Source organism: Amia ocellicauda, chromosome 1 (genome assembly GCF_036373705.1).
Source record: "Amia ocellicauda isolate fAmiCal2 chromosome 1, fAmiCal2.hap1, whole genome shotgun sequence".
NCBI classification, from domain to species: Eukaryota; Metazoa; Chordata; class Actinopteri; order Amiiformes; family Amiidae; genus Amia; species Amia ocellicauda.
The window spans coordinates 1,532,246-1,558,092 of record NC_089850.1 but is presented as its reverse complement, the minus strand read 5'-3'; the positions used below and the strand labels follow the sequence as shown (position 1 = coordinate 1,558,092).

Below are 25,847 nucleotides of genomic sequence, written 5' to 3'. Positions count from 1 at the left end.
ATTAACGACCTTTGAGCCTTTGACTTGCCAATCACTGAAAACTTGTACCAATGCTGCCCGAAGGGGCCCTGTCTCTCCTACTCACAATAGCAGCCTGCCATTTCTTCGTCATGAAGGGTAATGGCTATCTTTCTTTTTCAGGGAACCATCCAGTGAGCCAGTCATTGTTTAGTCACTGCCCGTCCTCTGGCAGACAAAAAGTTGGTCGGAGTTGCAAAGCGCGCAGTCCTTTACATAGAACACACCAAGGCCCTGACTGGACAGTGTGTGAAATCTGCGTTTCTCATCTGTATGGAGGGGGGTGGAATGACTCCAGGACGATAGGTTGATTAATGTGAAAAGCTGACAACCTTGGGTTAGAAGGCCAGTTTCATCCTCAGTGTAACCCTGTCATTGCTTCCAGAGAAGTTCAGACAGGCTTTAAATCAACAGACAAGGCATCACAGTTTCTCCTACTGAAGGAAAAGGAAGGAAACCTTAAGTGAGAGAAAGCTTCCTTTCAGGAACTGGGTTGCCAGGAAGTGGGCTCCTGAGGAGACAGTGTCAATCTTATCATGGCATGCTGAGATAGCGGCCAGATAAACCTTGGATGCATGAGTGGATGCATATTTACCTTCCTCCAGCACCTGCTACAGGAAGCACAGTATGGTCGTCATGGGGCATGACACCATATCCACGTTTCAGGCTGGGCACCAGTTCTGGAAGGCTGACCACTTATATTGAGCTCTGGTAGAAGGGGCTCTGGCCAACTGGAGTGTCTCCATAACCCTGCCTGGCAGTCCCATTGACATTAGACGGAGCCTTCAGGGGCCAGACCCACAACTGCAGTTGTGCTGGGTTGGGGTACCACAGGAGTCCATCTGCTCGACTCAGCAAGTCCCTCCTGGGTTGTCCACTGAGCATCTGCGCTAGTGCTGCAAACCATAACTGTCTCGGCCACCAGGGGGTGATCAGGAGGACTTGAACTCCTTCCTGGTGAATCCTTTCCAGTGTCAGTGGAAGAAGTGGTAGTGGGAGGAAAGTGCATAGGAATTCCTGAGGCCATGGGCGAGCAAAGGCATCCATACCCAGGGGACCCCCTCCTGGTTTCAGTGAGAACCACAGGGTGCACTGAATTGTTTACTGATTATCGAAAAGGTCAACCTGAGCTCGTCCCAGTCTTTCCCAGATCTGCTTTTCCATTTAAGGATTCAATCTCCATTCAGAGCTGTCCAGTCCTCCACGAGAGAGGAGGTCCTCCGCTGTGTTGGACATACCTGGGTGGTGTATTGCCCTGATCGATCAGAGATTGTCCCAGGCCCACAGGAGAAGTTTGCATGCCGCAAGATGCAGTCCGGGTGAGCACATGCCCCTTTGGCGATTGATGCAAGCCATCACTGTCATGAACTAAGACATGCTTGTTCAACAGGATGTGCTGGAAGTGGCCCAGTGCCACTGACACTGCTTGCAGCTCTTGTGCATTGATGTGGGCAGTTGCAGAGACCACTCCATGTGCTCTGTACTCCGATCCCATTCCAGACTGCACCCCAGCTGGAGTTGGAGGAGTCTGTAGTGACAACTTCCATTCTGTGAGGGCAGCGGATGAGGTATCCAACGCGTAAATTGCCGTCATTCTGCTACCAATCCAGTGTCCTCCTGCATGCTTGAGTCATGGTCAGTCAGCAGTGCCTGGGTGCAGCACATAGGCATTTTCCCAGTGTTGTAACTAACACATCCTCATGAGTCTGAGGGGAAGGATTTTCGAGGCGAACACCACTGATTGTGTGGGTTCAAGAGAGCTCTGCTCTGTGTGAACTGAAAGACCCAGTATACTCACGTGTTGTATGACATCTGTCATGTGATCCTCCGCAAATTAGCCGATGTCCAGGTAGTTCATATTTCTGATCCCCTTTGACCTGATGGGGGCCATACACTTTGAAAACGTGCGGTGCACCAGCACGAGGCCAAACAGGAGCACACAGAATTCATACATAAGAAACAAAGTTTACAATCAAGAGGAGGCCATTCAACCCATCATGCTCGTTTGGTGATCCAAGGAAACTTTCCAGTCTGATTTAAATGTTCCCAAATTTTCAGCTTCAACCACATCGCTGGACAGTTTGTTCCAGATTGTGACAACTCTGTGTGATACGCTTGGTCCTGGAAGGCAAAGCATAGATATTTCCTGTGCACTGGGAGGATGGGTACGTGGAAGTAGACATCCCTGAGGTCGATCGACGTGAACACGTCACCCGATCAGACGGACTGGAGGATACGCTGTGCAGTCAGCATGCAGCTTAATTTCTTTAGAAACATGTGGAGACTCCTCAGATCGAGTATAGGCCTAAAGGTGAGGAACCTTTTTCCTATCAAGGGCCATTGAAACACAAATGTATTCACGGGCCACAACCTTAATTAATACACCTACATCAAAACATTAATACAGATGAAACTTACATTCTTATGCAAGAACAAATCACTTTTTTCTAAAAGCACACACTGCAGTCAAAACAAATAACTATATAGCCTACAATAAGCAAAAAGCTCAAAAATGGCATACAAAAAGATAATGAAAAAAGTGTAAACGTAAATATTGGAATATGCTCAAAAGCTATATTTTATAGTTAAAAAAGAACTGCATTTATATTGTATTTATCAAATCATAATTGTACACTAAAGTAAACATTTTCAACACGGTGTAAACTCTGTTTTCAACATACAAAGCTACAGGTGAATAAAATCAGTGTATTTCAATAAACTATTTACTATATATTTAGCCTGCATACCGGACAGCTCAGTACAGTCTTACAGTTTTACACAGGACACATTTCTGCACTTTCCCTGCATGAGCTCGTACCTCACACTGCATTTTGACAGCTCTCTCCAGGGGAACTCTTTTACTCCACGAATATATAGCATTGCAAAAAATGCTCCTCCGCTGATAATGTCCGTGAATCATTATTTTGCATGCGATGTTCCTGCGTTATTGCACTCTGTACTATGTGCAGTAGCAATCACGAATTGATCAGTAGAGTAAAAGCACTCGTTGCCATTTGGACCTGGTGTTTCACTCGCAATGTTTTCACAACACTGGCACAAACCCACATATCATCATTGTCATTCCCAGTATCACTGATGACCCTGAATCAGTCATGTTCATATACACGGCATGTCCAAAATGAGATCTCTTCAATCTCCGTTTCCAATCCATGTTTATTTGCGGGGTAATCACTCCACTCAGTTTCCACTCAATCTGACTACAGTTGTAAGAAAACACCTGTACAATGCGTGTGTTTTTCAAGACAGGTAGAGATCGTCACTTGAGCGCCAGACTGACTCTATTGTAAAGGGCAGGCAGGATTATGGTTTATATTTGAGTTATTATGTATTGTAATGACTGGTGAAAATAACCTGATTTTGGCTATTCTAGGTAAATACGTTTATAACTTATTTATTTTCGTGTTTATGCAGTTAAAACGCAGTAGAGATGTTTAATACATAAGCTCGGCGCTTCTAGTGTTAAGTGTATGTCACAGAAATTATTTTTTTCAAATGGACTCTAGGGCCGGAGCAATCAGCCTCAGGTGCCGTATACGGCCCGGATGCTGGACATTCCCCACCCCTGGTCTAAACCCTCCGTCCTTCTTTGGCACTCAGACGTACCCCGAGTACAACATCTACCGGGAGTTCTCTCATTCCACCAGTCGTATAGCTCGTTTTCCCACATTATTGTGATATCCTGAGCCAGAGTTCTTGCACTTTCACTCTTTCTGCCACTGGGCTAGGTGTCCCAGGTACAGTACCAGGATGGACTGGGTGTTTGCCACCTTAACTGTAGAAGTCTCATGACTTTTATGTAGAATAGAGTCGGTAGTGCAGCACTGTTTGTTCGGGCAGGGGGGATCCTTGCCCAGTAGTGTATTGGCCTGAACCAATCTGGCCACTGAGTATCCAATGGGGGAAGGGTACAAGGCCCTCTCTTCTGCGCCTGCTGTAGCGCACATCACTTCTGCCTAAAGAGACGTTGTGTGTCCGGAGGCAGGACTTACCCATGAGGATTGCACCACATCAACAAAGTCCTCAAAAAGTGGCAGGCCTCGGTTGCCTTTGCCGGCCTTTCCCGCATTACCGGGGGACCAGGGAATATTCACTGCCTCCATTGCCCTGTGCATCAGCTTCCCGAATTTGGCGCTGGGACCCAGAAAGGACTCTGCCATGGAACCTACCTCCTCCAAGTCCGCAGCAAACAGAAGGAGCTCCGAAATGTCGAAGTGAGATATAAGAGAGTATCTCCTCCTGTAAGGGCAGTGGCGGGGGGTGCGGTGATGGAGGGACGTCCTGTCGGCCCTGTGTCAATTCACTCTCTGCCCAGATGGTGTCGAGAATTTGGCGCTGGGTGGCCATAGCTACTGCCATCTCTCCCATTTGATGCAGAAGTGTTGTTTTGAACTCATTCTCCTCCTCCCTCGTCTGAGGGGGTTGAGTCTCCTGTCTCCTCCTAGAGGGAGACCGGCGTGGTAGTGTACGCCGTGGGGGGTGGGGGTGCGTAGCGAGGGAAGGCGTGGGGAGTGTGCACTGGAGGGGGGGCATCCTTGTCTTGGCGGTGGAGACACTGGTTTTGCTGGGGGTCGTCGTCTGGCGGAACTGGCAGATGAGTGTACTGACCCTCTGCCTCCGAGGCCGCCTGCTGACACCCTGGAGAAGGCTGGGGAGGAATTCCCCACCCTCCTGCGTCTGGTTGCAGATGTAAAAACAGCGCAGTAGCTGCACCCCCCTTCACCTCTAAGAGCCTGGAGAGCATGGTCACCACCCAGGCACTTATGTCATGCCTGAAGGGAGCTTTGCTTCACTGGGCGTGCAGTGGTGGAAGGGTCCTTTTTGCCTCATTCTGGGATTTAATTCCTAGGAGAAGATTTTCTCCACAGAAGAGCTTAAATCCTGAGGTAGGATTGCTTCTCCCAGCTCCTAACAAAAGACCATGAGAGAGTCTGTGTGCAGGTTCATGTCCACCTCCGGGGGAGGGTTGGACATCGATATTGAAGCATCAACATTGAGGGGATGTAGTGTTTGTCCTGCAACGGGAACTGCTAGGCCAAGAGACACTCTCCCAAGAAATACAGCAGCCGCTGACCTCCAACACACACTCAAATAATCTGAAAAGATGGTACAGAGAGGTTATTTACACAGTAGACCTCTGCAGAGGAGCCAAAACTAGCTCTATGTGCGAGACTACTACTGCACAAAACGTACCTCCGTGGAGAGGAAAGAAAAGGTTTGCCTCAGGCAATAATCCAGCTCTCCTGCAAAGCAGCACAGGTCTGATTCATGGCAGTAAAAGAAATGGCAGGCTGCTACTGTGAGGAGGTGACACTTCACGGGGACGGGACTCCTCCTCCCAGCAGGGTCCCTATTTGGGCAGCTTTGGTACAAGTTTTCAGTGATTGGCAGGTCAGAAAGGCTCTTCCCATTCGTTAATGGCTGGCTTTCGATTTGAAAGGGAACGTAGTTACAACAAAAAATAAATATATATATTCTTTACAAAAAGTGCCTTTTAGCCCCTGTATAAACTTTTACATTTTAAATGAACAAAATATATTGGTTGGGTGACTAAACTACATAATGTGTTATTGTGTGCAATGGGCGAATAGAGTCTGTAGACATGATGCATACAGCAGCAGAAGAACGTGTAGTGTTTTTACAAGAGTAGGCAAGCACAGAGCACAGTAATAGAGAGAACCTGCAACACTAATGACTTGGTTCCACTGGCTTAAGCGTCTGTGCCGTGCCATGCCGTGCCAGACGCTTCTGTCCGTCCTCAGACTTACTTATCAGACGTCCTTAACCAGGGCAAGTTACAGTTGAAAAAAAATAAACAGGTTTCACAATGAATCATCCAGCTACAATATAGCAGGTTTTGAACTAAAGTATGCACGTCTCAGTCATGGCGTTTATGGACGCATTTATTAAACCTGTCCTTAATGTTTTAGAGGGAAACCCACATCTGCTGTATTTATTTATTCATTAATTTAACTTGTAAATGGACACACGTTAACTTCATCGTGTTCGCCTTCATTACGGACTGTCTCTGCGGATTTTCCTGCACAACATTCACAAAACCACAGCCTGAAACACCGTCCAGCTGTTCATACAATATTAATAAAATCGGCTGCTACCGATCTGATTATTATTATCCTTCAGTTTATTTTTAACTAATCACGGCACTGCACTGGTCCTATGAAATCCAAGTTTTTAATACACTCGGATATTAACTATAAGCAATTGTTTCTGTACGTGGATTTCACTCACATGCTGTTAATAAAACTGCAATTTCTTCGTGATCGCACACGGCACTTGAGATTATATCTTCCGACACAATGTATCTGATCTCTTCCCTGTCTGTCTGCAAGTCAAGCGCACACCTCTCTTCTGAAAGCGAATCATGTCCTCAGTGGGTGGGACGGACGCTTACGGACACGTCTAGCACCAGATTGTTAACCGTCCACAAAACACGTATCCAGACGCTTAGCCAGTGGAAACACCTGTTTAAGCGTCCGGGGCCGTCCGCCAGTGGAAACGGGCCATAAGACATTGCACTCGTATAAAACACCAGAACCAGTAACTGTACTGTGAGTCTCTCCAAGTCTGTCCAATCAGAGCTCTCAAGCTGTTGACCAATGACGCTGACCTATAAGGCTAGGACACGCCCCTAGCAGAACCGGGCCGTGGTTTTGGCATAACTACATTAGAAAACAAAGGACGCTCCCGAGTGCTGTCACTGCCTTCCGCTATGTTTTCACACAAAACAAAACCCACGGTGCATGCTGCGCCTGCGTCAGACTTTACTGCGTGGTTTTCAAACCGCAGTAATCAAACACTTTTAATGATAATTAAAATTTGAAATGGTAATACCAACCGTCATGAATTTCACCGTGGTTTATCGTGAGACCAGTCGGTAACCGTTTCATCCCTATGTTACAGGCCATCAATTGTTTTTTTTTGGGGCAATATTCCAAGACACAATTCCGATCAAATAAATGGATAGAATTGTAACTATGGTGCTGACAGTACCCTATCCTTAGTTATTGAAAGAAGAAAAACTGAGAAGCAACAATGCACATTTGGGGACCCCCAGTTTAAATGTAGTAATAAAATAACATTTAAATAGCACTGAAATAATGTAGTTTAATAACAAATGGCAATATTGCCTTTGCTCTTCAAGAAAGGTCACCAAGAAAGGGATACATGACCAATAGTAACCATGGTACTTCTTGCACTCTGTTAGTTATTCTGTAAAAACATTTGGTACATGGAAACATTACAAATTGCTTCATGGATGAACCTATATCTTCCTTGCAGACTGAACAGGGTGCCACTGAAAACTCAGGAGCGAATCAGCGCAATTTGTTTTTACATTTTCAGGAATGGTACCTTAGTAATTTAAGGTAGATTCTTAGAATATAAATGTTATTTATTTTTCTACACATAATTGACTCTTTAACAGAACATGCTGCATCAGATATGAAGCAGCAGTCCAATGTGTGCTCCTTTATAGAGGAAATATGGACATCTGGGAAGGGTGCATCTCTTGCCTAATAAATCAATTTGTTTCTCTCAATAGCATTTTCTGGGCTCAGATCACAGTCTTACTGTAGCAGAACAGAGAACTCATATCACCTTTCCTTCTTCTTATCTCCTTTTTTAAGCATGATTCCACAGACCTCTGCTGCTGACTCCAAGGTAGTTAGAAAATCTTCTATGCTCTATTAAATGGGAAACAAAACAAAATACCATAAGTTTATTTGGCCTTTTTCAAATTAAAACATTTTAAATATTATGATGTACATCTAGCAATGACAGTTGGAACTATTCATGTTACAAATACATAAGTTAATTCAGAAAAGTCATGTTTCATGGATTAATTTAAATGTATTCCTTCACTAATGATTTTGAGCATTCTAGAGCCTTACCTATCTTAACCTATCTGGGCAACATAAAAGAGAAGCCTTATAAAATGTAAGTCTTTACAGAAAATGTAGTGCCAGTTATCTGACCTTCAATATTCATCCTTACTGACCCTTCATTTTGTGAAATTGATCCACCAAAATAGTTTTATTTTCTTATGGTAACTTCTACAATGACATAAAATTGTTGCAAAATTAGACCTAGCTCAATCTCTAATGGAGGGGATTGAATGCAAAAGGGCTCTGCATTTAGCAAATATTTTTTTAACTTTATTTTGGCACCAAGCCGATATAGCCTCCTTAGTAAGCCACACATTGAGCAAACATTTACAAACAAAACTGTGAACAATACTTCAATAATCTTAATTAGTAATGGTATTACAATGAATAAGCATTAGCAAGTTGAACAGCATAATATATATGGATAGCATTAATATAACCATGCTTTTTTATTAATGCATTGTATTCATTGCTATTATACACTTAAACAGTACAAAATATACATACAACGTAAACAAATATTTTCTCGTCTTTACATTTAGAGAACAAAGTTTAAAAGATTGCTTAAGCAACACACAATACTTCATAGTTCTTTAATATGGAGAACATTAGTCGCTTTAAGATCAGCAGAACAAGCAAAAACATTAAGAACCTTACTTTTCCATTCAGAGAATTATGAAGCTTCAATAGAGGACTTTTGGTTTCTTCTGGCAGTCTCCCTAAAATCTTTACTCTGATCTGAAGAAAAACATTCAAATGATTTGAGTTTTGTGTGCCAGAAACTGCAGAAATATTAATGTAGAAAACAACACATTTTTTTTCCTAATAAGAAACTGGATTTTCCAACCTCATTACTTATGGAGCTGTGATTTTCAACAGCCATCATTAAATCTGCTGCCACACAATTAAAGAGTAGGTTGGTCATATCCGTGCACAGAGTCTTCAGCACATGCTTAGCGATATTTGACTGGGTGTCATCTGAAAATAAAATTACAAATTACAGAAATGTAACTTTCAATGTTCTCGATAATGTAATGTATAGAGCACTATGATATTATGGAGACAGAAAAGAAACCTTACGCAGAACAGTAATACAACCAATTGAGTTCACGGTAATTTTGAAATTACCATTTCACTCATTCATATTTTTCACCATATTACATTAAAACAACAAATCATAATGGGTTTTACTGGGTAGTTTTTTCAAGAAATAGTGTTTAACCCTCAGAGCACTAAGCTCACAGTGACCGCACTAGGTGTCCTGACTACAGCACTGTCACACAAATCACAACGCTTGGTATAGCATCACAAATTACTTAACTTTACATAAATAAATATAATGATCCTATGAAACCTATATAAACACAAGAAATGCAAGACATTTAAGCTTTTCATTCTTTCTATTATTTGTTTATTTTTTGAATGAATAGAGAAATGTGCATTAGCAGACAATGTTTTTATCAAAAAAAACTGTTGTTTTCAAAATTAACCAGGATAATAAACACTTAAAATAAGTATATCTATCTATTAATATTGTTGTCATCATTATTAGAAGTAGAATTGAATCATAACAATATACATTGCTTACTTTGCATTTATTGTAATCGTGTTTGTTCTTTCTCCTTTGCAGAGAAATTGGCTGTTCGAATTTACTGTGCTGAATACATCTCAGACTATTATCTATTACTTAATCTTAGAAGTAAATCGGCCCTGTAATCCTGTAGTGACAAGATAGAGGGCTGAAAATCAGCCCTGTTGTCCTCTGAGGGTTAAGAAATTCAACATCTTCTTGTAGGTTGCAAAATACATAACTTTCTTATGTTGATAACACATAATTGAGAAATCAAAATTCACAATCTGCAAAACAGTCAGCAGATTCACAAAAAATAAATAAATAGGGGCTTAGTCTCTCTCCATTTGATACTTTACTTACAAATCGCTGAAAAAACACTTTTAAATCATGCGTTTTAATGTTCCCTCAAAAATTTGATCACAAAACTATAGAAATAATAGTTTACAAAAAGCTATTAAATAGGCTACATTTTTTTCACTAGTTTCTTTAAAATGCCAAATCACACTCAAACCACAAATCTGGTAATACAATTTGCCACCATTACAAGAATTTTGCAACCTGGATGTGGTTTAAACACAAATTCATGGAAATCAGCTGAAAGAAAAACAATAAAATTGAAATAGCCACTAAGACTTAAAATGCTACTGTAGCCTTTCATGCTTTCTTAAGGGAGTAACTGACCTCAGGCAATTTGTTTATAATGTTCAACAAAGCAAAAAAAAAAAAAGTTAAATCATAAACAAGTATTGTTTTATACAGTACATTTTCACTCTCGCACACCTCCAGAGAAAATGTACCCTTAATGAAAAGACTGGTACCTGAGAATAGCTTTGTTCCTTTTTCAAAAAGCCTAATATTGTTGTAGAGGATGTTTATTTCTTCCTGAAGATCCTTTACACTCTGCTTCCTGCTAATTCCAGAGGTTGCACTTGTAGAAGACATGAAAACTGTATGCATTACATCCTGGTACATTTTGGTCAGTGGTCTAGAAAAGTAGGAAATCATATGAATAAACAATTTTTTTGCTTTGTTTATTTCTAATTATATAAGTATATGGTACAACCTATAATGTTTGTGAAAGATAAAGGCCTGAAATTAAAGATGCATGAGTTTATTCAAGAAAAATAAATGAAATTAAGAATTAGCCTGTTTTTCGAGAAATGCATAAGAATGTAACTGAGCAAAGTTGCCACATACCCATGCCGGTTCATGCTTTTTTTTTGTGATGCTCTAACAAGAAATAACAAATCTAAGAATACAGACATTATATATAGTACATCCGGAAAGTATTCATAGCGCTTCACTTTTTCCACATTTTGTTATGTTACAGCCTTATTCCAAAATGGATTAAATTAATTATTTTCCTCAAAATTCTACAAACAACGTGAAAGAAGTTCGTTTGAAATCTTTGCAAATGTATTAAAAAAAAAAAAAAAAAAACACATTTACATACAGTGAGGGGAAAAAGTATTTGATACCCTGCTGATTTTGTACATTTGCCCACTGACAAAGAAATGATCAGTCTATAATTTTAATGGTAGGTGTATTTTAACAGTGAGAGACAGAATAGCAACAAAAAAATCCAGAAAAACGCATTTCAAAAAAGTTATAAATTGATTTGCATGTTAATGAGGGAAATTGGTATTTGATCCCCTATCAATCCGCAAGATTTCTGGCTCCCTTAAAGGGAGTGCTCCTAATCTCAGCTCGTTACCTGTATAAAAGACACCTGTCCACAGAAGCAATCAATCAATCAGATTCCAAACTCTCCACCATGGCCAAGACCAAAGAGCTGTTCAAGGATGTCAGGGACAAGATTGTAGACCTACACAAGGCTGAAATGGGCTACAAGACCATCGCCAAGCAGCTTGGTGAGAAGGTGACAACAGTTGGTGCGATTATTCGCAAATGGAAGAAACACTAAATAACTGTCAGTCTCCCTCAGTCTGGAGCTCAATGCAAGATCTCACCTCGTGGAGTTTCAATGATCATGAGAACGGTGAGGAATCAGCCCAGAACTACACGGGAGGATCTTGTTAATGATCTCAAGGCAGCTGGGACCATAGTCACCAAAAAAACAATTGGTAACACACTACGCCGTGAAGGACTGAAATCCTGCAGCGCCCGCAAGGCCCCCCTGCTCAAGAAAGCACATGTACAGGCCCGTCTGAAGTTTGCCAACATCTGAATGATTCAGAGGAAAACTGGGTGAAAGTGTTGTGGTCAGATGATGCCAAAGAGCTTAATTTTGGTCTCAACTCAACTCGCCGTGTTTGGAGGAGGAGGAATGACCCCAAGAACACCATCCCCACCGTCAAACATGGAGGTGGAAACATTATGCTTTGGGGGTGTTTTTCTGCTAAGGGGACAGGCCAACTGCACCGCATCAAAGGGACCCGAGAACCTCCTTCCCTCAGCCAGGGCACTGAAAATGGGTCGTGGATGGGTATTCCAGCATGACAATGACCCAAAACACACAGCCAAGGCAACAAAGGAGTGGCTCAAGAAGAAGCACATTAAGGTCCTGGAGTGGCCTAGCCAGTCTCCAGACCTTAATCCCATAGAAAATCTGTGGAGGGAGCTGAAGGTTCGAGTTGCCAAACGTCAGCCTCGAAACCTTAATGACTTGGAGAGGATCTGCAAAGAGGAGTGGGACAAAATCCCTCCCGAGATTTGTGCAAACCTGGTGGCCAACTACAAGAAATGTCTGACCTCTGTGATTGCCAACAAGGGTTTTGCCACCAAGTACGTAAGTCGAAAGGGTCAAATACTTATATCACTCATTAACATGCAAATCAATTTATAACTTTTTTGAAATGCGTTTTTCTGGATTTTTTGGTTGTTATTCTGTCTCTCACTGTTAAAATACACCTACCATTAAAATTATAGACTGATCAGTTCTTTGTCAGTGGGCAAATGTACAAAATCAGCAGGGGATCAAATACATTTTTGTGCATATATAATGCTCAGCCTCACAATTTACATGGGAAAAAAAACCTTCAAACCCAAACCAAATCCCAGCAGTGCACAAGGACACTCTACTGCCAATTGGCTCTTTCCAATGTGCTCACTCAGTGACCCGTCCTGCTATAGCTGTAAAGGCTTTTCCGGTAGTAGTAAGCTATTTGGATGCTACCAAGATCTTTTCAATTGAAATATATTTAAAGTTCCTGGAAACTTTACTCTTTTACATTTGTATATTTCATAAGAAGTGCAAAGTTATGTATGAAACAAATGAAGTATTTTTGTATTATACATGTTTTAGGTTCTTGAAAAATGCTCAATACATACTAACCCAAGTAAATGTTCTGAAAGCTCAGAGATCATTTCTTCTGGACAGTCACAGGTATGCTTTTGTAAAACAGCCTCAATTTCTTCTTGAGACATGAATGGCACTTCCTTTTGTTTGTTACAATCTTGAAAAGAAACACAAAACATCCATATTTTATCTTCCAAATATATTGCCATCTGACGTATCAATACACTTTAGTCAACAATTATTCCAATTGTAAGACATTCTCAGTCTGCGTGAGATTTGATGCTTTCTTTCCAAAAGAACAGTGTTAAACAAGACACTGGCTAGCAGTGGCGTATGTTGTTCAACTACAATTGGTAGGAGAAAAACAATTATCTTGATTTTCATCTTCTTCAATTACTGTTGAAAAGTAATGAATGTCATACACACAGAATAATGCACTGCAAAAGCACTGATATGTACATGGTTAAAAATATCTTCAAAATTTCACATAAGCATGCAAGAAAAACTGCTGCGTCAGTACAGATATTAACAAATTCATATTCACATACTGTGAGTTGAAGTCTCCTCATCACTGTCCTCATCCTTCTTGCATTTCTTCTTGGTTTTGCGTATTCTGATCTCTCTTGAATTTCCCCCTCCACCACCTTTGACACTTCCAGAACCCTCTAGTGAAAAACAAGACAATAATCTAACCTCTGGAAACAACACAGGACAGGATAAACAATTATTAAAGAGGATTAAAGAGTAAACAGTTTATTATCCTCAAAGTCAGATTCTGAACAGTTAAGTGGATCACACAACTTGGGATTTTCTAGTCAATTACATACACTTTAAAGAAATATAAGACACTAAAGATGGTAAACTGCATGAAAATAACCAAAAAAAAGTGTTCCTTGAAATCTGCGTTTCCCCTAATTTATGTAATTCGAATAGCAGAAATAGTCAGAAGTCAGAAATATAAATGTAATATACAATTTATCTATATGTATTGATAAATCGTATTTATTTATTTAACAGGAAAAATGCAAGTGTGCAGTTTTTTCCCTCTCAAATGTAAAAATGTAATATTTTAATACTAATACTGCCCTTAGCAACATGTTTTACACAGAATGGCATTTATTCTTACCTGTATCTCCAAATAAAATCCTGAAAAAATAATCCTACATCAACTGTTGTCCAGAAGCTGTGTGAATTGCACACAAGAGGTCACTGAACTCCAGAAGTCAAATTTATTTGCTATTTATTATTGAACATTACAATATTATAATAGTTATTACTATACATATTTAAAAATCTATTACAATTATAACAATAGTAATAATATATTCCTGCCAGGTTTGTTTCAAAAGGCAGGTCCAAAGCAACTGCTGTTAAACCAGACAAAATGTGTCTAACAGCAGTTGCTCTTGACCTGCCTTTTGTACTGCATAGCAGAGGGATATAGCTAGGAAATGTGCCATTGAAACCAACTAAGATGGCAGTTAAAGAAAGTTCAATAAAAACATTATTGTTAAAAGAGTAGTATGTGAGCTTTTCCATACATTACATAACCCTTAGGCTATAATTCTCTCCTCATCAGGAAAGGCATCTCTTCAATTCAATGGTTCAATAAAGGACTCGAAAGGAATGTATTATCATAACTATTATAATTATTCATAATAGTAATATTCAATAATAAAGAGTAAATAAAGTTGTTTGGTCTTAAATAGGATTAATGCACTGTACTGGGTATGTTCTTTATAGGACAGGTGCTACTATTGTTAGAACTACACTGTATATGTAAATCACTGTTTTTAACTTTTCTGTAATATTCAGTGTGGTGATGGCACTGAGCTGTAGAGAGCAGTCAAGTATAAGCCCATAAGAGAAGCTTGTAATTCAGATGATTGAGCGTCAGTGACTGCAACCCTGCTTGCACAGACATACACAGTTGTCACACAGATGGTGTCCATCCAAATAAGAATATCTGTTCTGAAGGACCGGTAAGAAGTGCTGGACCCAGGAACACAATCCTGGCGTTCCAAAGTGTTGATATGAAGACCCCTCTGTGGCTCCATCCACATGCTGCAGACTCCTCTCCCATTCCAGACAACCCCCACACCTTTGTTAGAGCTGTCTATCATGAAAAGCCAAAGGGGGACCAAAATGGCATGCATGCATTTGGAAAAAGTGTGAGGAGCAAGCAACAGGCTGAATGCAAGAACACTTTCCTGTTGTAAGCAAACTGGATATACTTCCTATATGATGGAGTTATCAGGATTTGGAAATAAGCATCCTTCAGATCCATCATTTTGAACCAACTTCCTGGTCTGATAGACTGGACAATGGTGACTTGCTTAAACCTGCTGTTTCCTTATATAAAGAGATCACTGGGGAACCGGGTCCTCAGGACATGTAAGACTGGGGCCTGTCTTCTCTATCCAGACCTTCTATGTCTGATGCCTGCACCAACAGCACATACTCCAACCAGTGGGCAGAGTGCTCACTCTCCTCCAGGGGGAGGTGAGGGGCTGCTGTATGAGGCACAGCCTCCTGCACGGTCATAGACAGGACAACCACAGAGCGCCCTAGTGTCGAGGTGCACTGAGCACCGGAAGTGCATACACCGAATGATGATACCAAGCTTGGTATCAGGGGAGGCCGTAAACACAGGCCTAGCTCAAGGTCTTGATTCTGGAGATGAAAGGATTAGAGCAGAGGAAAAAGAAGGCCAAACAGAGAAATGTATAGGAGCTGTGAGGTTGGGAAGAGCCCTCAACCCGGTGTTGTTATTACTGGAGTCTGGGGATTCGGGCCTAATGGGTGAAAACTTGAGGTGGATCCGTTTAGTTGTGGGCTTGTTTTACATATTCTGATCCTGGTGCCCCTGCTAAGGATCTCAAACTTGGTCGAAAATGGACATTGTAGCATGATAAAACAAGCATCCAAAGATCTAGAAAGAAATGGTTAAGTGAATCAATACCCATGAATGGCCAATCACAATCTCCAGACCGAAATCTGATAGAACATTTGTGGTTTGAAGTCAAAAAGTAATTCACAAGGGAAAACCAAGAAATCTGAGGGAGCTGGATAAAGTTTGCCAATGGTCAAAAATGTCTCCTGAGAAATTAAGTAAAGAAGTGTCTCCTGTTTTCCGTCTTGAATGCCTTGAAGCCCAATTTCCATTTGTGTCCCCGGGTCCGTGTGTCCATGCTGATCTGGAAAACCTCCTCTGGTTCGATGTGGTCGATGCCTTTCATGAATCTTGAATCAAGTCCCCATGTAGTCTCTTCTGTTCCAGGGTGAAAAGGTTCAGTTCCCTCAGTCTCTCCGAGTAGGACACTGCCTTCAAACCTGGAATAAGTCTGGTTGCTCTCCTCTGAACTGCCTCTACAGCAGCGATATCTTTCTTGAAGTGTGGAGCCCAGAACTGTACACAGTAGTCCAGATGAGGTCTAACTAGCACATTGTACAGTCTTAACATTACTTTCCTTGTTTTAAATTCTATACTTTTGACAATATACCCTAACACTCCTAGATCTCTCATGCGTTACTTAATCTAGTTCCATTCCTCCCATAGTGTAATTATAGTGGACATTTTTGTTACCTTCATGTAATACCTTGCACTTGTCCACATTGAATTTCATCTGCCAGGTGTCGGCCCACAATTGAATATTATCCAAGTCCCTTTGAATAGCCTGTGCTGCCGAGATTGTATCTGCTGAGCCACCTATTTTAGTATCATCGGCAAATTTGAAAAGTTTGCTAACTATCCCAGAGTCCAGATCATTAATATAGATTAGAAAAAGCACAGGCCCTAGTACTGATCCCTGTGGAACTCCACTAACAACCTCACTCCAGTTAGAAGCAACTCCTCTAATCGACACCCTCTGTTTCCTATATATCAACCAGTTCATAATCCATCTACTTACATTACCCTGAATGCCTACAGCTTCCAATTTGAGGATCAGTCTTTGGTGTGGAACCTCATCAAAAGCTTTTTGAAAACCTAAGTATATCATATCATATGCTTTCACATGATCTACAGCTGCAGTTACATGTTCAAAAAACTCCAATAAATTAGTAAGAAATGATCTGCCTCATCTAAACCCATGTTGACTATCTTCAAGAATATGGTTTTCATTAAGATGCTCCTCTATTTTCTGTCTAATCATTTTTTCCAATGCAAGTGAGAATAATTGGTCTGTAATTTCCAGGATGCATAAACTACTAATAACAGGGATGTTCCCATCCCCATATTTTTTGCATACTTGCATTTCTTCTGTTGAATCATATTTTTGTTACAATTTATATTAATACATTTGAAGGCCACTGTAAACTTTGGAAAAATTAATGATGTTCTTGTTGTTCAAATTAAGTTTGTGCTATATAGTCATTATTATTGTCAAGTAATTTGTGATAAATGCACTCAAAAACAAAAAAGATAAAATACAAACACCTCCATCTGGTGCCATGTAATAAGGAGATTGTATCTAAAAAATTAAAGAAACGTACCCCTTTTAACTGTGGGAGAGATATTTAGTCAAGTGTGAATTGAGTGTACAATAAAATGCAAGGAAAAAAGGGAACAAAACAAACTATACGATGACGAGTAACACCTGCTGCTTTTTTCTTCCTCTCATCCCTCTTTTCCTTTTTAGAAGAAGCAGAAGCAGCATTTTCAATTACAACAGAGGCTTGCTTTAGGTCATCTTCAGTAATCAGAAAAACAGGATTATTCTTGATTTCCTGGAAAAGAGCAATGTTTAGATTAGTGAACTGAATAAATGTATCCATCAAGCCTTAAACATTTAAAAGGCTTAACACTGACCAACATGAGATTATTTCTATTCCCTGTTGCTTGGAATTAAGAAACCATTAACAGGCAAATAATGATGGATGCCAAAAGTAATTAAATCACAATGGAAAATCTATCAAACTACTAGAGACACATTACTAATGAGGCTACAGTTAAAAGATTAAGAGGGATTATGATTGTCAGCTTCATATAGATGTATTCAGGGAAATTAGACACTCAACTTTTTATGTTTTTACAATGATGCGTCTCTCTCCCTTTAATGAAAGGGAACTTTGTCTCTATTTGATAGATACAACATCTGCATCCAAACATTGTTTAAAAATGCCTCCTTTCTCCATCAAAGGTGTTAAAATAACTTGCATCTCATGTACAATTGATTAGAGTTACAGTGAATGCTTAAAACAGCAGTCTATGACAGATGCAAGAAAGAATTACTGCAGTATTTCTGTAAATATTTACCTGTTCAGCCTTGGTATGCATGGCCTGCTCAAACAGAGCAATGCAGTTACATATGAACTTCTCACTGACTATAATTGTGCTACTGAAGATCCGAGCAGATGACTGCACATTGGTGGTTCTCATGACTTCATTTATCAAAATTCCAATGTCCTCAAAAGACAGACAGCTTGGCAAGATTGGCTGCAGATTAGATCAAACAAAAGCAAAAATACATAAATAAATAAATTATGTCTTCAATTACAAAAAATACAGAATGTACATACAGTTAGGTCCATAAATATTTGGACAGTAACAATTGTCATGCTCTGTACATCACCGCAATGGATTTGAAAGGAAACAATCAAGATGTGCTTTAAGTGAAGACTTTAATCTTTTATTGTATCCAAATTGGGTGAACGGTGTTGGAATTACACCCATTTTTATATGTGGTCCCCCCAATTTTAGGGTCTCAAAAGTAATTGGACAAACTAACGTAATCATGAATTGCATTGTGAGTTTCAATATTTGGTTGCAAATCCTTTGCAGTCAATGACTGCCTGAAGTCTGGAACCCCTAGATATCACCAGATGCTGGGTTTCTTCCCTAGTGATGCTCTGCCAGGCCTGTACTGCAGCTGTCTATAGTTCCTGCTTGTTCGTGGGGCGTTTTGCCTTCAGTTTTGCCTTAGAAATCAAAACAAACCAATCAGTGAAACCTCACTTTCTCCATCCAAACAATGTGGGGAAGCAGTAAAAAAGGCAAACTGAATGTTTGGGTATATTGTCAAAAGTGTAGAATTTAAAACAAGGGAAAAAATGTTAAGACTGTACAATGTGCTAGTTAGACCTCATCTGGAATACTGTGTACAGTTCTGGGCAACACACTTCAAGAAGGATATCGCTGCTGTAGAGGCAGTTCAGAGGAGAGCAACCAGACTTATTCCAGATCTGAAGGGAATGTCCTACTTGGAGAGACTGAGGGAACTGAACCTTTTCACCCTGGAACAGAGGAGACTATGTGGGGACTTGATCCAAGTCTTTGAAATCATGAAAGGCATCGACAAGAGGAGCTTTTCCAGATCAGCAGGGACACATGCACCAGGGGACACAAATGGAAACTGTGCTTCAAGGCATTCAAAACGGAAAACAGGAGACACTTCTTCACACACAGAGAGTAGTCACAATCTGGAACAAACTCCCCAGATAGAAGCTGAAAACTTGGGAACATTTAAAGTCAGACTGGATAGGATCCTTGGATCACTCCATTATTAATGGACAGAAAATGAGCACGATGGGTCGAATGGCCTCCTCTCGTTTGTAAACTTTCTTATGTTCTTATGTTCAGAGAGATGGCAAAAACCTTAGGTGTGGCCAAATTAACTTTTTGGTATATTCTTAAAAAGAACAAACACACTGGTGAGCTCAGAAACACCAAAAGGCTCGGAAGACCACGGAAAACAACTGTGGTGGATGACAGAAGAATTATTTCCCCGAAATGAAGAAAACAGTTGGCCTCCAGGAGGTAGGTGTATCAGTGTCAAAGTCAACAATCAAGAGATTGGTCAAATGGCCTCCTCTCGTTCGTAAACTTTCTTATGTTCTTATGTTCACCAGAGTTTACCACAAGATGTAAACAGGAAGACAAGATTTGAGTTTGCCAAAAAAACAATCAAGAACCCTGTACAGTTCTGGAACAACATCCTGTGGACAGATGAGACAAAGATCATCTTGTACCAGAGTGATGGGAAGTGAAGAGTATGGAGAAGGGAAGGAACTGCTCATGATCCGAAGCATACCACCTCATCTGTGAAGCATGTTATGGCATGGGCATGTATGGCTGCCAAAGGGAACTGGTTCCCTTATTTATTGATGTGACTGCTGACAAAAGTAACAGGATGAATTCTGAAGTGTTTAGGGCTATATTATCTGCTCAGATTCAGCCAAATGCTTCAAAACTCATTGGACGGTGCTTCACAGTGCAGATGGACAATGACTGCGAAAGCAACCCAAGACTTTTTTTAAGGTGAAGAAGTGGAATGTTCTGCAATGGCCAATTAATCACCTGACCTGAATCCAATTGACCATGTATTTCACTTGCTGAAGGCAAAACGCCCCAAGAACAAGCAGGAACTATAGATAGCTGCAGTACAGGCCTGGCAGAGCATCACCAGGGGAGAAACCCAGCATCTGGCGATGGCTATGGGTTCCAGACTTCAAGCAATAATTGACTGCAAAGGACTTGCAAACAAGTACTGAAACTCACAATGTAATTCATGATTATATTAGTTTGTCCAATTACTTTTGAGACCCTAAAAGTGGGGGGACTACATATAAAAATGGTTGTTATTCCTACACCATTCACCCAATCTGGATGCAACTACCCTCAAATAAAAGACGAAAGTCTACAATTAAAGCACATCATGATTGTTTGACAATTTGTATGACAATTGTCACTGTCCAAATATTTATGGACCTAACTGTATATGAAAATATTCAACAATAAATTGTTTGGTTGAAATTACAAATACATCCTTCAATTTGAATGTACTATGTGACAAACAAGTAACATAAGACTATGTAGACTATATGACTATGAATGCATTTACTTGCACATCTGTCCAAGTAGCTGAGTTCACTGCCTCTTCAATAGAAGCCTCTAGTTGATCAATTATACCCTGCCCAACACAGGCAGCCCTCAAGAATAAGAGCTTGCTTGACTTGTATCGCTTTTTTATGTAGTTGATTGGATCAGGAATTCCAAGTCTTGTCAAGGCATCAAATTCTGAAAGAGAAAAATGTATATTTTCACATTTTAGAATGACGGGATTAATGATTGTGTAATAACTCTGCAATAAGAAGTTGGACAATTAATTGTTTGAAGTAGGACCAGACTCTACTTTCCACACAACCTCCCAAGCAACTTCGGCAGACATTTTATTAATATTATTAATTTCTTAGCAGACGTCCTTATCCAGGGTGAAAAATAAAAGCATTATAAAAGTGCAAGAGTCTAGAATTACAGATCAAAACATAGTACAAATGAAGTTCAAAATTCATAAGTGCATAAGAAAATGTACAGTTAATATACAGTCCTACATCCTAGATTTGTGAGCTAACAATTGCAGACAAGATGTGAAGTCATAGTTAATATCTCAGGGGAAGGGGACATAAATATGAGTACTAGCAAAAAAAAAAAAAAAAAAAGCAAGTTGTATGATGAAAATAGATATTAAGTGCAATTTAACAGGAGAGCTGAGCCCCACAGGGGAATAACAGCTAAGTTACAGGTACAGTCTAAATAGGTACGTCTTGAGCAATTGCCGGAAGGTGGTCAGGGCTGTCCTGATTTCATTGGGAAGGTTGTTCCACCACTAAGGGGCCAGAGATGAAAAGGAGCGGCTCTGAAGGAAGGGGAGTGGAGAGGAGGCGGCAAAGCTATTCTTCTGGCACCGAAAGACGAGAGAGAGGTCTGGAGGGGATGTACGGGGAGGTCAGGGTCTGAAGGTAGCTTGGTACAGTCTCGAGAGCCAGTGGAGGGAGCGTAGTGTGTGCGAATCAGGGCAGAGAGACTACCATAAGAAATGAGAGGGGGCCATTTGACCCATCGTGCTCGTTTGGTGTCCATTAATAACTAAGAGATCCAAGGATACTCTCCAGTCTGTTTTAAAGTGCTCCCAAATTTTCAGCTTCAAACACATTGCTGGGTAGTTTGTTCCAGATTGTGACAACTCTCTGTGTGAAGAAGTGTCTCCTGTTTTCCATCTTGAATGCCTTGAATCCCAATTTCCATGTATGTTCTTGGGTCCGTGTGTCCCTGCTGATCTGGAAAAGCTCCTCTGGTTTGATGTGGTCGATGCCTTTCATGATTTTGAAGACTTGAATCAAGTCCACACATAGTCTCCTCTGTTCCAAGATGAATAGGTTAAGTTCCCTCAGTCCCCAGACGAGCAGCAGAGTTGTGGGTGACCTGGAGTGGATTGGTGTGGAGTAGTTGCAGGCAGGACAGCCAGGAGGGAGTTGCAGTAGTCCAGGTAGGACTACTTTTCATTTTGACTGGACAACTTGTATATTTGGTCATGAAGTGATTATTTAAAAAATCTAAAATTAAAGTGGAGAGAGGCTGTCGTCAAGCATTCAGAAGAGTTACAACAGTAGACAGAAGTACTATGGACATTTAGTGACAAATCTTATAAAATCTTTTCAGGAAGTAGCTATACAAGAGATAGAGGAGCAACTAGGGCTCCACTATCTCAATATTTGTATAAGTTTGGACGATGCTTGATCTCTCGATATTTCTTGCTTTTCTCAAAACAAGTTACAAACTAAAACCAAGACATAATTCATAAGTCTTTCTTTAACCATTAACAGACAGGCAGAGATTAGAAAGTTTAACACATGGTTGAAATCTTGGTGTAGGGAAGAGGGTTTTAGATTTATGGAGCATTGGTCTTTCTTCTGGGATAGATGGGATCTGCACAAACTATCTAAACAGAAGGGGGGTTAATGCATTGGGAGAGCGTATGTGCAGAGTAATTGAGAATCTTTTAAACTAGGGACCAGAATGGCAGGGAGTGCTGACAATGGGAGATGTTCCACTAAGGAAAGAAAACAAAGGGAAACTGCTAGTAGGAAAGTCCTGAAATGTCTGTACCTCAGTGCCAGGAGTATAAACAGGGGTGTAAAGTAACGAAGTACAAATACTTAGTTCCTGTACTTAAGTACATTTTTCGAATATTTGTACTTTACATAAGTATTTATTTTTGGTGGCTACTTTTACTCCACTTCATTTATGAACAAAATAATGTACTTTTTACTCCACTACATTTCCCACAGATGACTCCATTACAGTTATTACTCACTTCCAGTAGGTCATTAATTTGAATATTAAACCGGCTATATGATTCAATCTGCAATTCCATAGCACAATTCATACGTCAGTCACACATTTTATCATTTTGGGGAAACAACGTATTTTGATTGGCCTTCACACAGTAGAAAGGCGGGGTCAATTTGACCATTTAGGTTTGCTTTTAAACTAGTATACCCACAATGAAAAAAAAAAAGTTTCACCACACAGCTGCATGAAAAAAAAAATGTAACGTTAATAATGGGTATGCAAAATGAATAGTTTAGCAGTGCTCACAATTGCATGGAAAAACTGTGATGTGCCGGTGAGTTTGACGAGTTATGGGAGAAACAGAAGGACACAGACACCCGCTCAAATACACAGCAGAGAGAAGTGAGTATTGATCTGAAAGCGCATGTGTACCTGCGTCGGAGCTGCAGGGCACCGATAAGTCCTGTAGTGTACAGTATTGTTTGCTTTCCGTGATTGGAAATGCATTGTATTGGATGGGAAGGTGTTACTTTGGTAATTAGCAGCTGTTTTGTGTTGCATTAGATCCATGGGTATTGTGCATGTAGCTGTGTAGCATTGTCATATCATTTTGTTCGAGCCGGTTATGAATTGTCCATGTTGTAAAGCGGTGCAGTAACCTGTATTCTCTTGTCAGGTATAGCTCAAGTCTCACACACTGCCCCTAAAATCTTAAGCATTTGTCCCAAACATTTTTGTGCCCACCCCCCCTCTGGCTCCTGCTTTTGCCAGCAGCATCTGTCAACGCATTTTTTTTATGTGACAAATCTCACGTATTGCTATTTTGAAAACGTTTTGAGAACAGTGAGTTTGCTAAGAAAACTCAAAATAGGCCATTATATATGAATCCCCCAATGTTACCCTTTTGTTAATATTGAATACAAATGAAAGTAATTTCCAGATATGTGCCTAAATAACATTTATTTTTGTTGGATGTAGTTTTCTTCAAGATAAAATTGAGGAACCATAAAAATAAAATACCTTGATAATTTATGGAAAATCACATGTTGGATTAAAACATCAAATTAATCTCTTGTGTACCTTCTTCATAAGGCTCACACACAAACACATGCATTCACTTTATTACTAAAAACTATTTACTTTTACTTTTGGTACTTGAGTAGCTACTTTTTTACTTTTACTCAAGTACTGTTTGAATGGGAGACTTTTACTGGAGTAAGTTTTTCATAGAATATTGTTACTTTTACTCAAGTATGATTTCTGATGTGTTCCAACTACAGAGAGATAACACTCTTCATCCTCCTTCACACTGCCAAATACGCATGACTAAGTATTAGAATATAATAATACAATATTCGATCTTCACTATAAAACTATGCCCACCCCCCCATTAAGATTAATTGCACACGTACGTTGCTCTCAAAGATACAGGTTTAAAAACTGCTCTCAGGTTATTCATTTCAATCCAGGCGTTGTCACATTTATCTAATCAAATTTTGAAGTAAATCAACCAACTACAGTGGAACTCGTTTGCTCTTATTTGCAGTACTGTATTAACATGGCGAACCTGAAGAGCTAAAGACTAAAACAAAATCCTAACCAAGTAATGTAGAACATACAGTCTGCATGGTAAAGTGTACAGTATGGAGTTTATTGCTGTATACATGTATTAAATGTTATTGTTTTGGTGTTTGGGGTTGTTTTGTTTCTATACAGTAATTCATGAATTACAATTACTTTTTTTTATGATTATTGTGCAGTACGAGTGCAGTGCATTGTATTGCTTAGTGCTTGCTCGCATATTGTTTTGCTGAAGTCTGTCAGATTTGCAAATGTGTGTGTGGTACAGTAAGTTTTGAAAATGAACTTGCAAAACATCCAGTAAAGCCGTTTTATGCAAATACTACGATGTGTAAATTAACAATATAGGCTACGTACTATTCAGTACAGGGGCGTTACATTTTCATTCACAGTACTGTATATTACGTTTAATTTATTTAACAAACCGTATTTAATGCTGTACATATAAAATACGGTTTTGTGTAGCACTATAATTGCAATGCAATAAACACTAGCTGGCTGTTATATTCTCATAAAATCCACATAAACAACAGCCTAATAATACTCAGATCACATTATATAAATGAAAGCTTTTATTTTATTTTTGGTAATATTATATGGAAAATGGTCTTAAAGGCATTCAAGACACAAAACAGAAGACACTTCTTCACACAGAGAGGCGTCACAATCTGGAACAAACTCCCCAGTGATGTGGTTGAAGCTGAAAATTTGGGAACATTTAAAAACAGACTGGATAGTATCCTTGGATCACTTAGTTATTAATGGACACCAAACAAACATGATGGGGTGAATGGCCTCCTCTCGATTGCACACTTTCTTATGCTCTTATGATAGTAGAAATCGTATAAGCAATCGCTTTTTTGCATTTGCATACGAAGAAAACCAAACAAGGTTTTTCCAAATTGGCGCATGAACATAGAGGCTGAAAATCACCCGATCAGGTTTCAACTCTGCTCCCCGTCCCCTATGCGATTAAGTATGAATCTATAAAATTTGGAAAAGCTCATATTATTTGGTAATGTGCTTCACATAAAATGACCCCCAGTGTTTCTCAAACACAGTATGTATTTTTCTTAATATTACAAATCTTATCATCCGGGTTTGCATATTTAGAATATATATAGCGAAGTAAAACAGTGAAGTGGTGCCATATAGATTTGGGAATATAATTTAGTGAGGTACAAACTGGGTTTAGTGTATTCATTTATAGGCAAAATTATAATTGTGTATTTTGAAATGCAGATTGAATTTACACAGTGATGTTAAAAACAAAAACCGATACACTTTCAAAAACACTGACAAATTGAAAAGATTGAGATTTGTCTTAAGTGCCATAGCAGGTTCGTGTGGGGAGGCTGCTTTCAATTTGATTAATAATAATAATAATAATAATAATATGCACAAAACATAATAAACCTTTGA

The 25,847-nt window shown here is 39.8% G+C and overlaps 1 protein-coding gene across 2 annotated transcripts in view; it reads right to left on the bottom strand.

Annotated features, from left to right (window-relative positions):
- ufl1 (UFM1-specific ligase 1) overlaps positions 1 to 25,847 on the bottom strand; it is an 83,090-nt gene that overhangs the window by 3,835 nt on the left and 53,408 nt on the right. The window contains exons 9-17 of one of the 2 annotated variants that reach the window (XM_066698983.1): positions 20,614 to 20,789; positions 18,030 to 18,209; positions 17,371 to 17,500; positions 13,321 to 13,437; positions 12,809 to 12,929; positions 10,332 to 10,498; positions 8,788 to 8,918; positions 8,598 to 8,678; positions 7,654 to 7,739 (exon numbers count right to left, since the gene is read on the bottom strand). In XM_066698983.1, coding sequence (XP_066555080.1) covers positions 7,654 to 7,739; positions 8,598 to 8,678; positions 8,788 to 8,918; positions 10,332 to 10,498; positions 12,809 to 12,929; positions 13,321 to 13,437; positions 17,371 to 17,500; positions 18,030 to 18,209; positions 20,614 to 20,789 — 1,189 coding nt within the window. The remainder of the gene's footprint in view (positions 1 to 7,653; positions 7,740 to 8,597; positions 8,679 to 8,787; positions 8,919 to 10,331; positions 10,499 to 12,808; positions 12,930 to 13,320; positions 13,438 to 17,370; positions 17,501 to 18,029; positions 18,210 to 20,613; positions 20,790 to 25,847) is intronic. The other variant, XM_066699065.1, reaches the window with a different exon arrangement.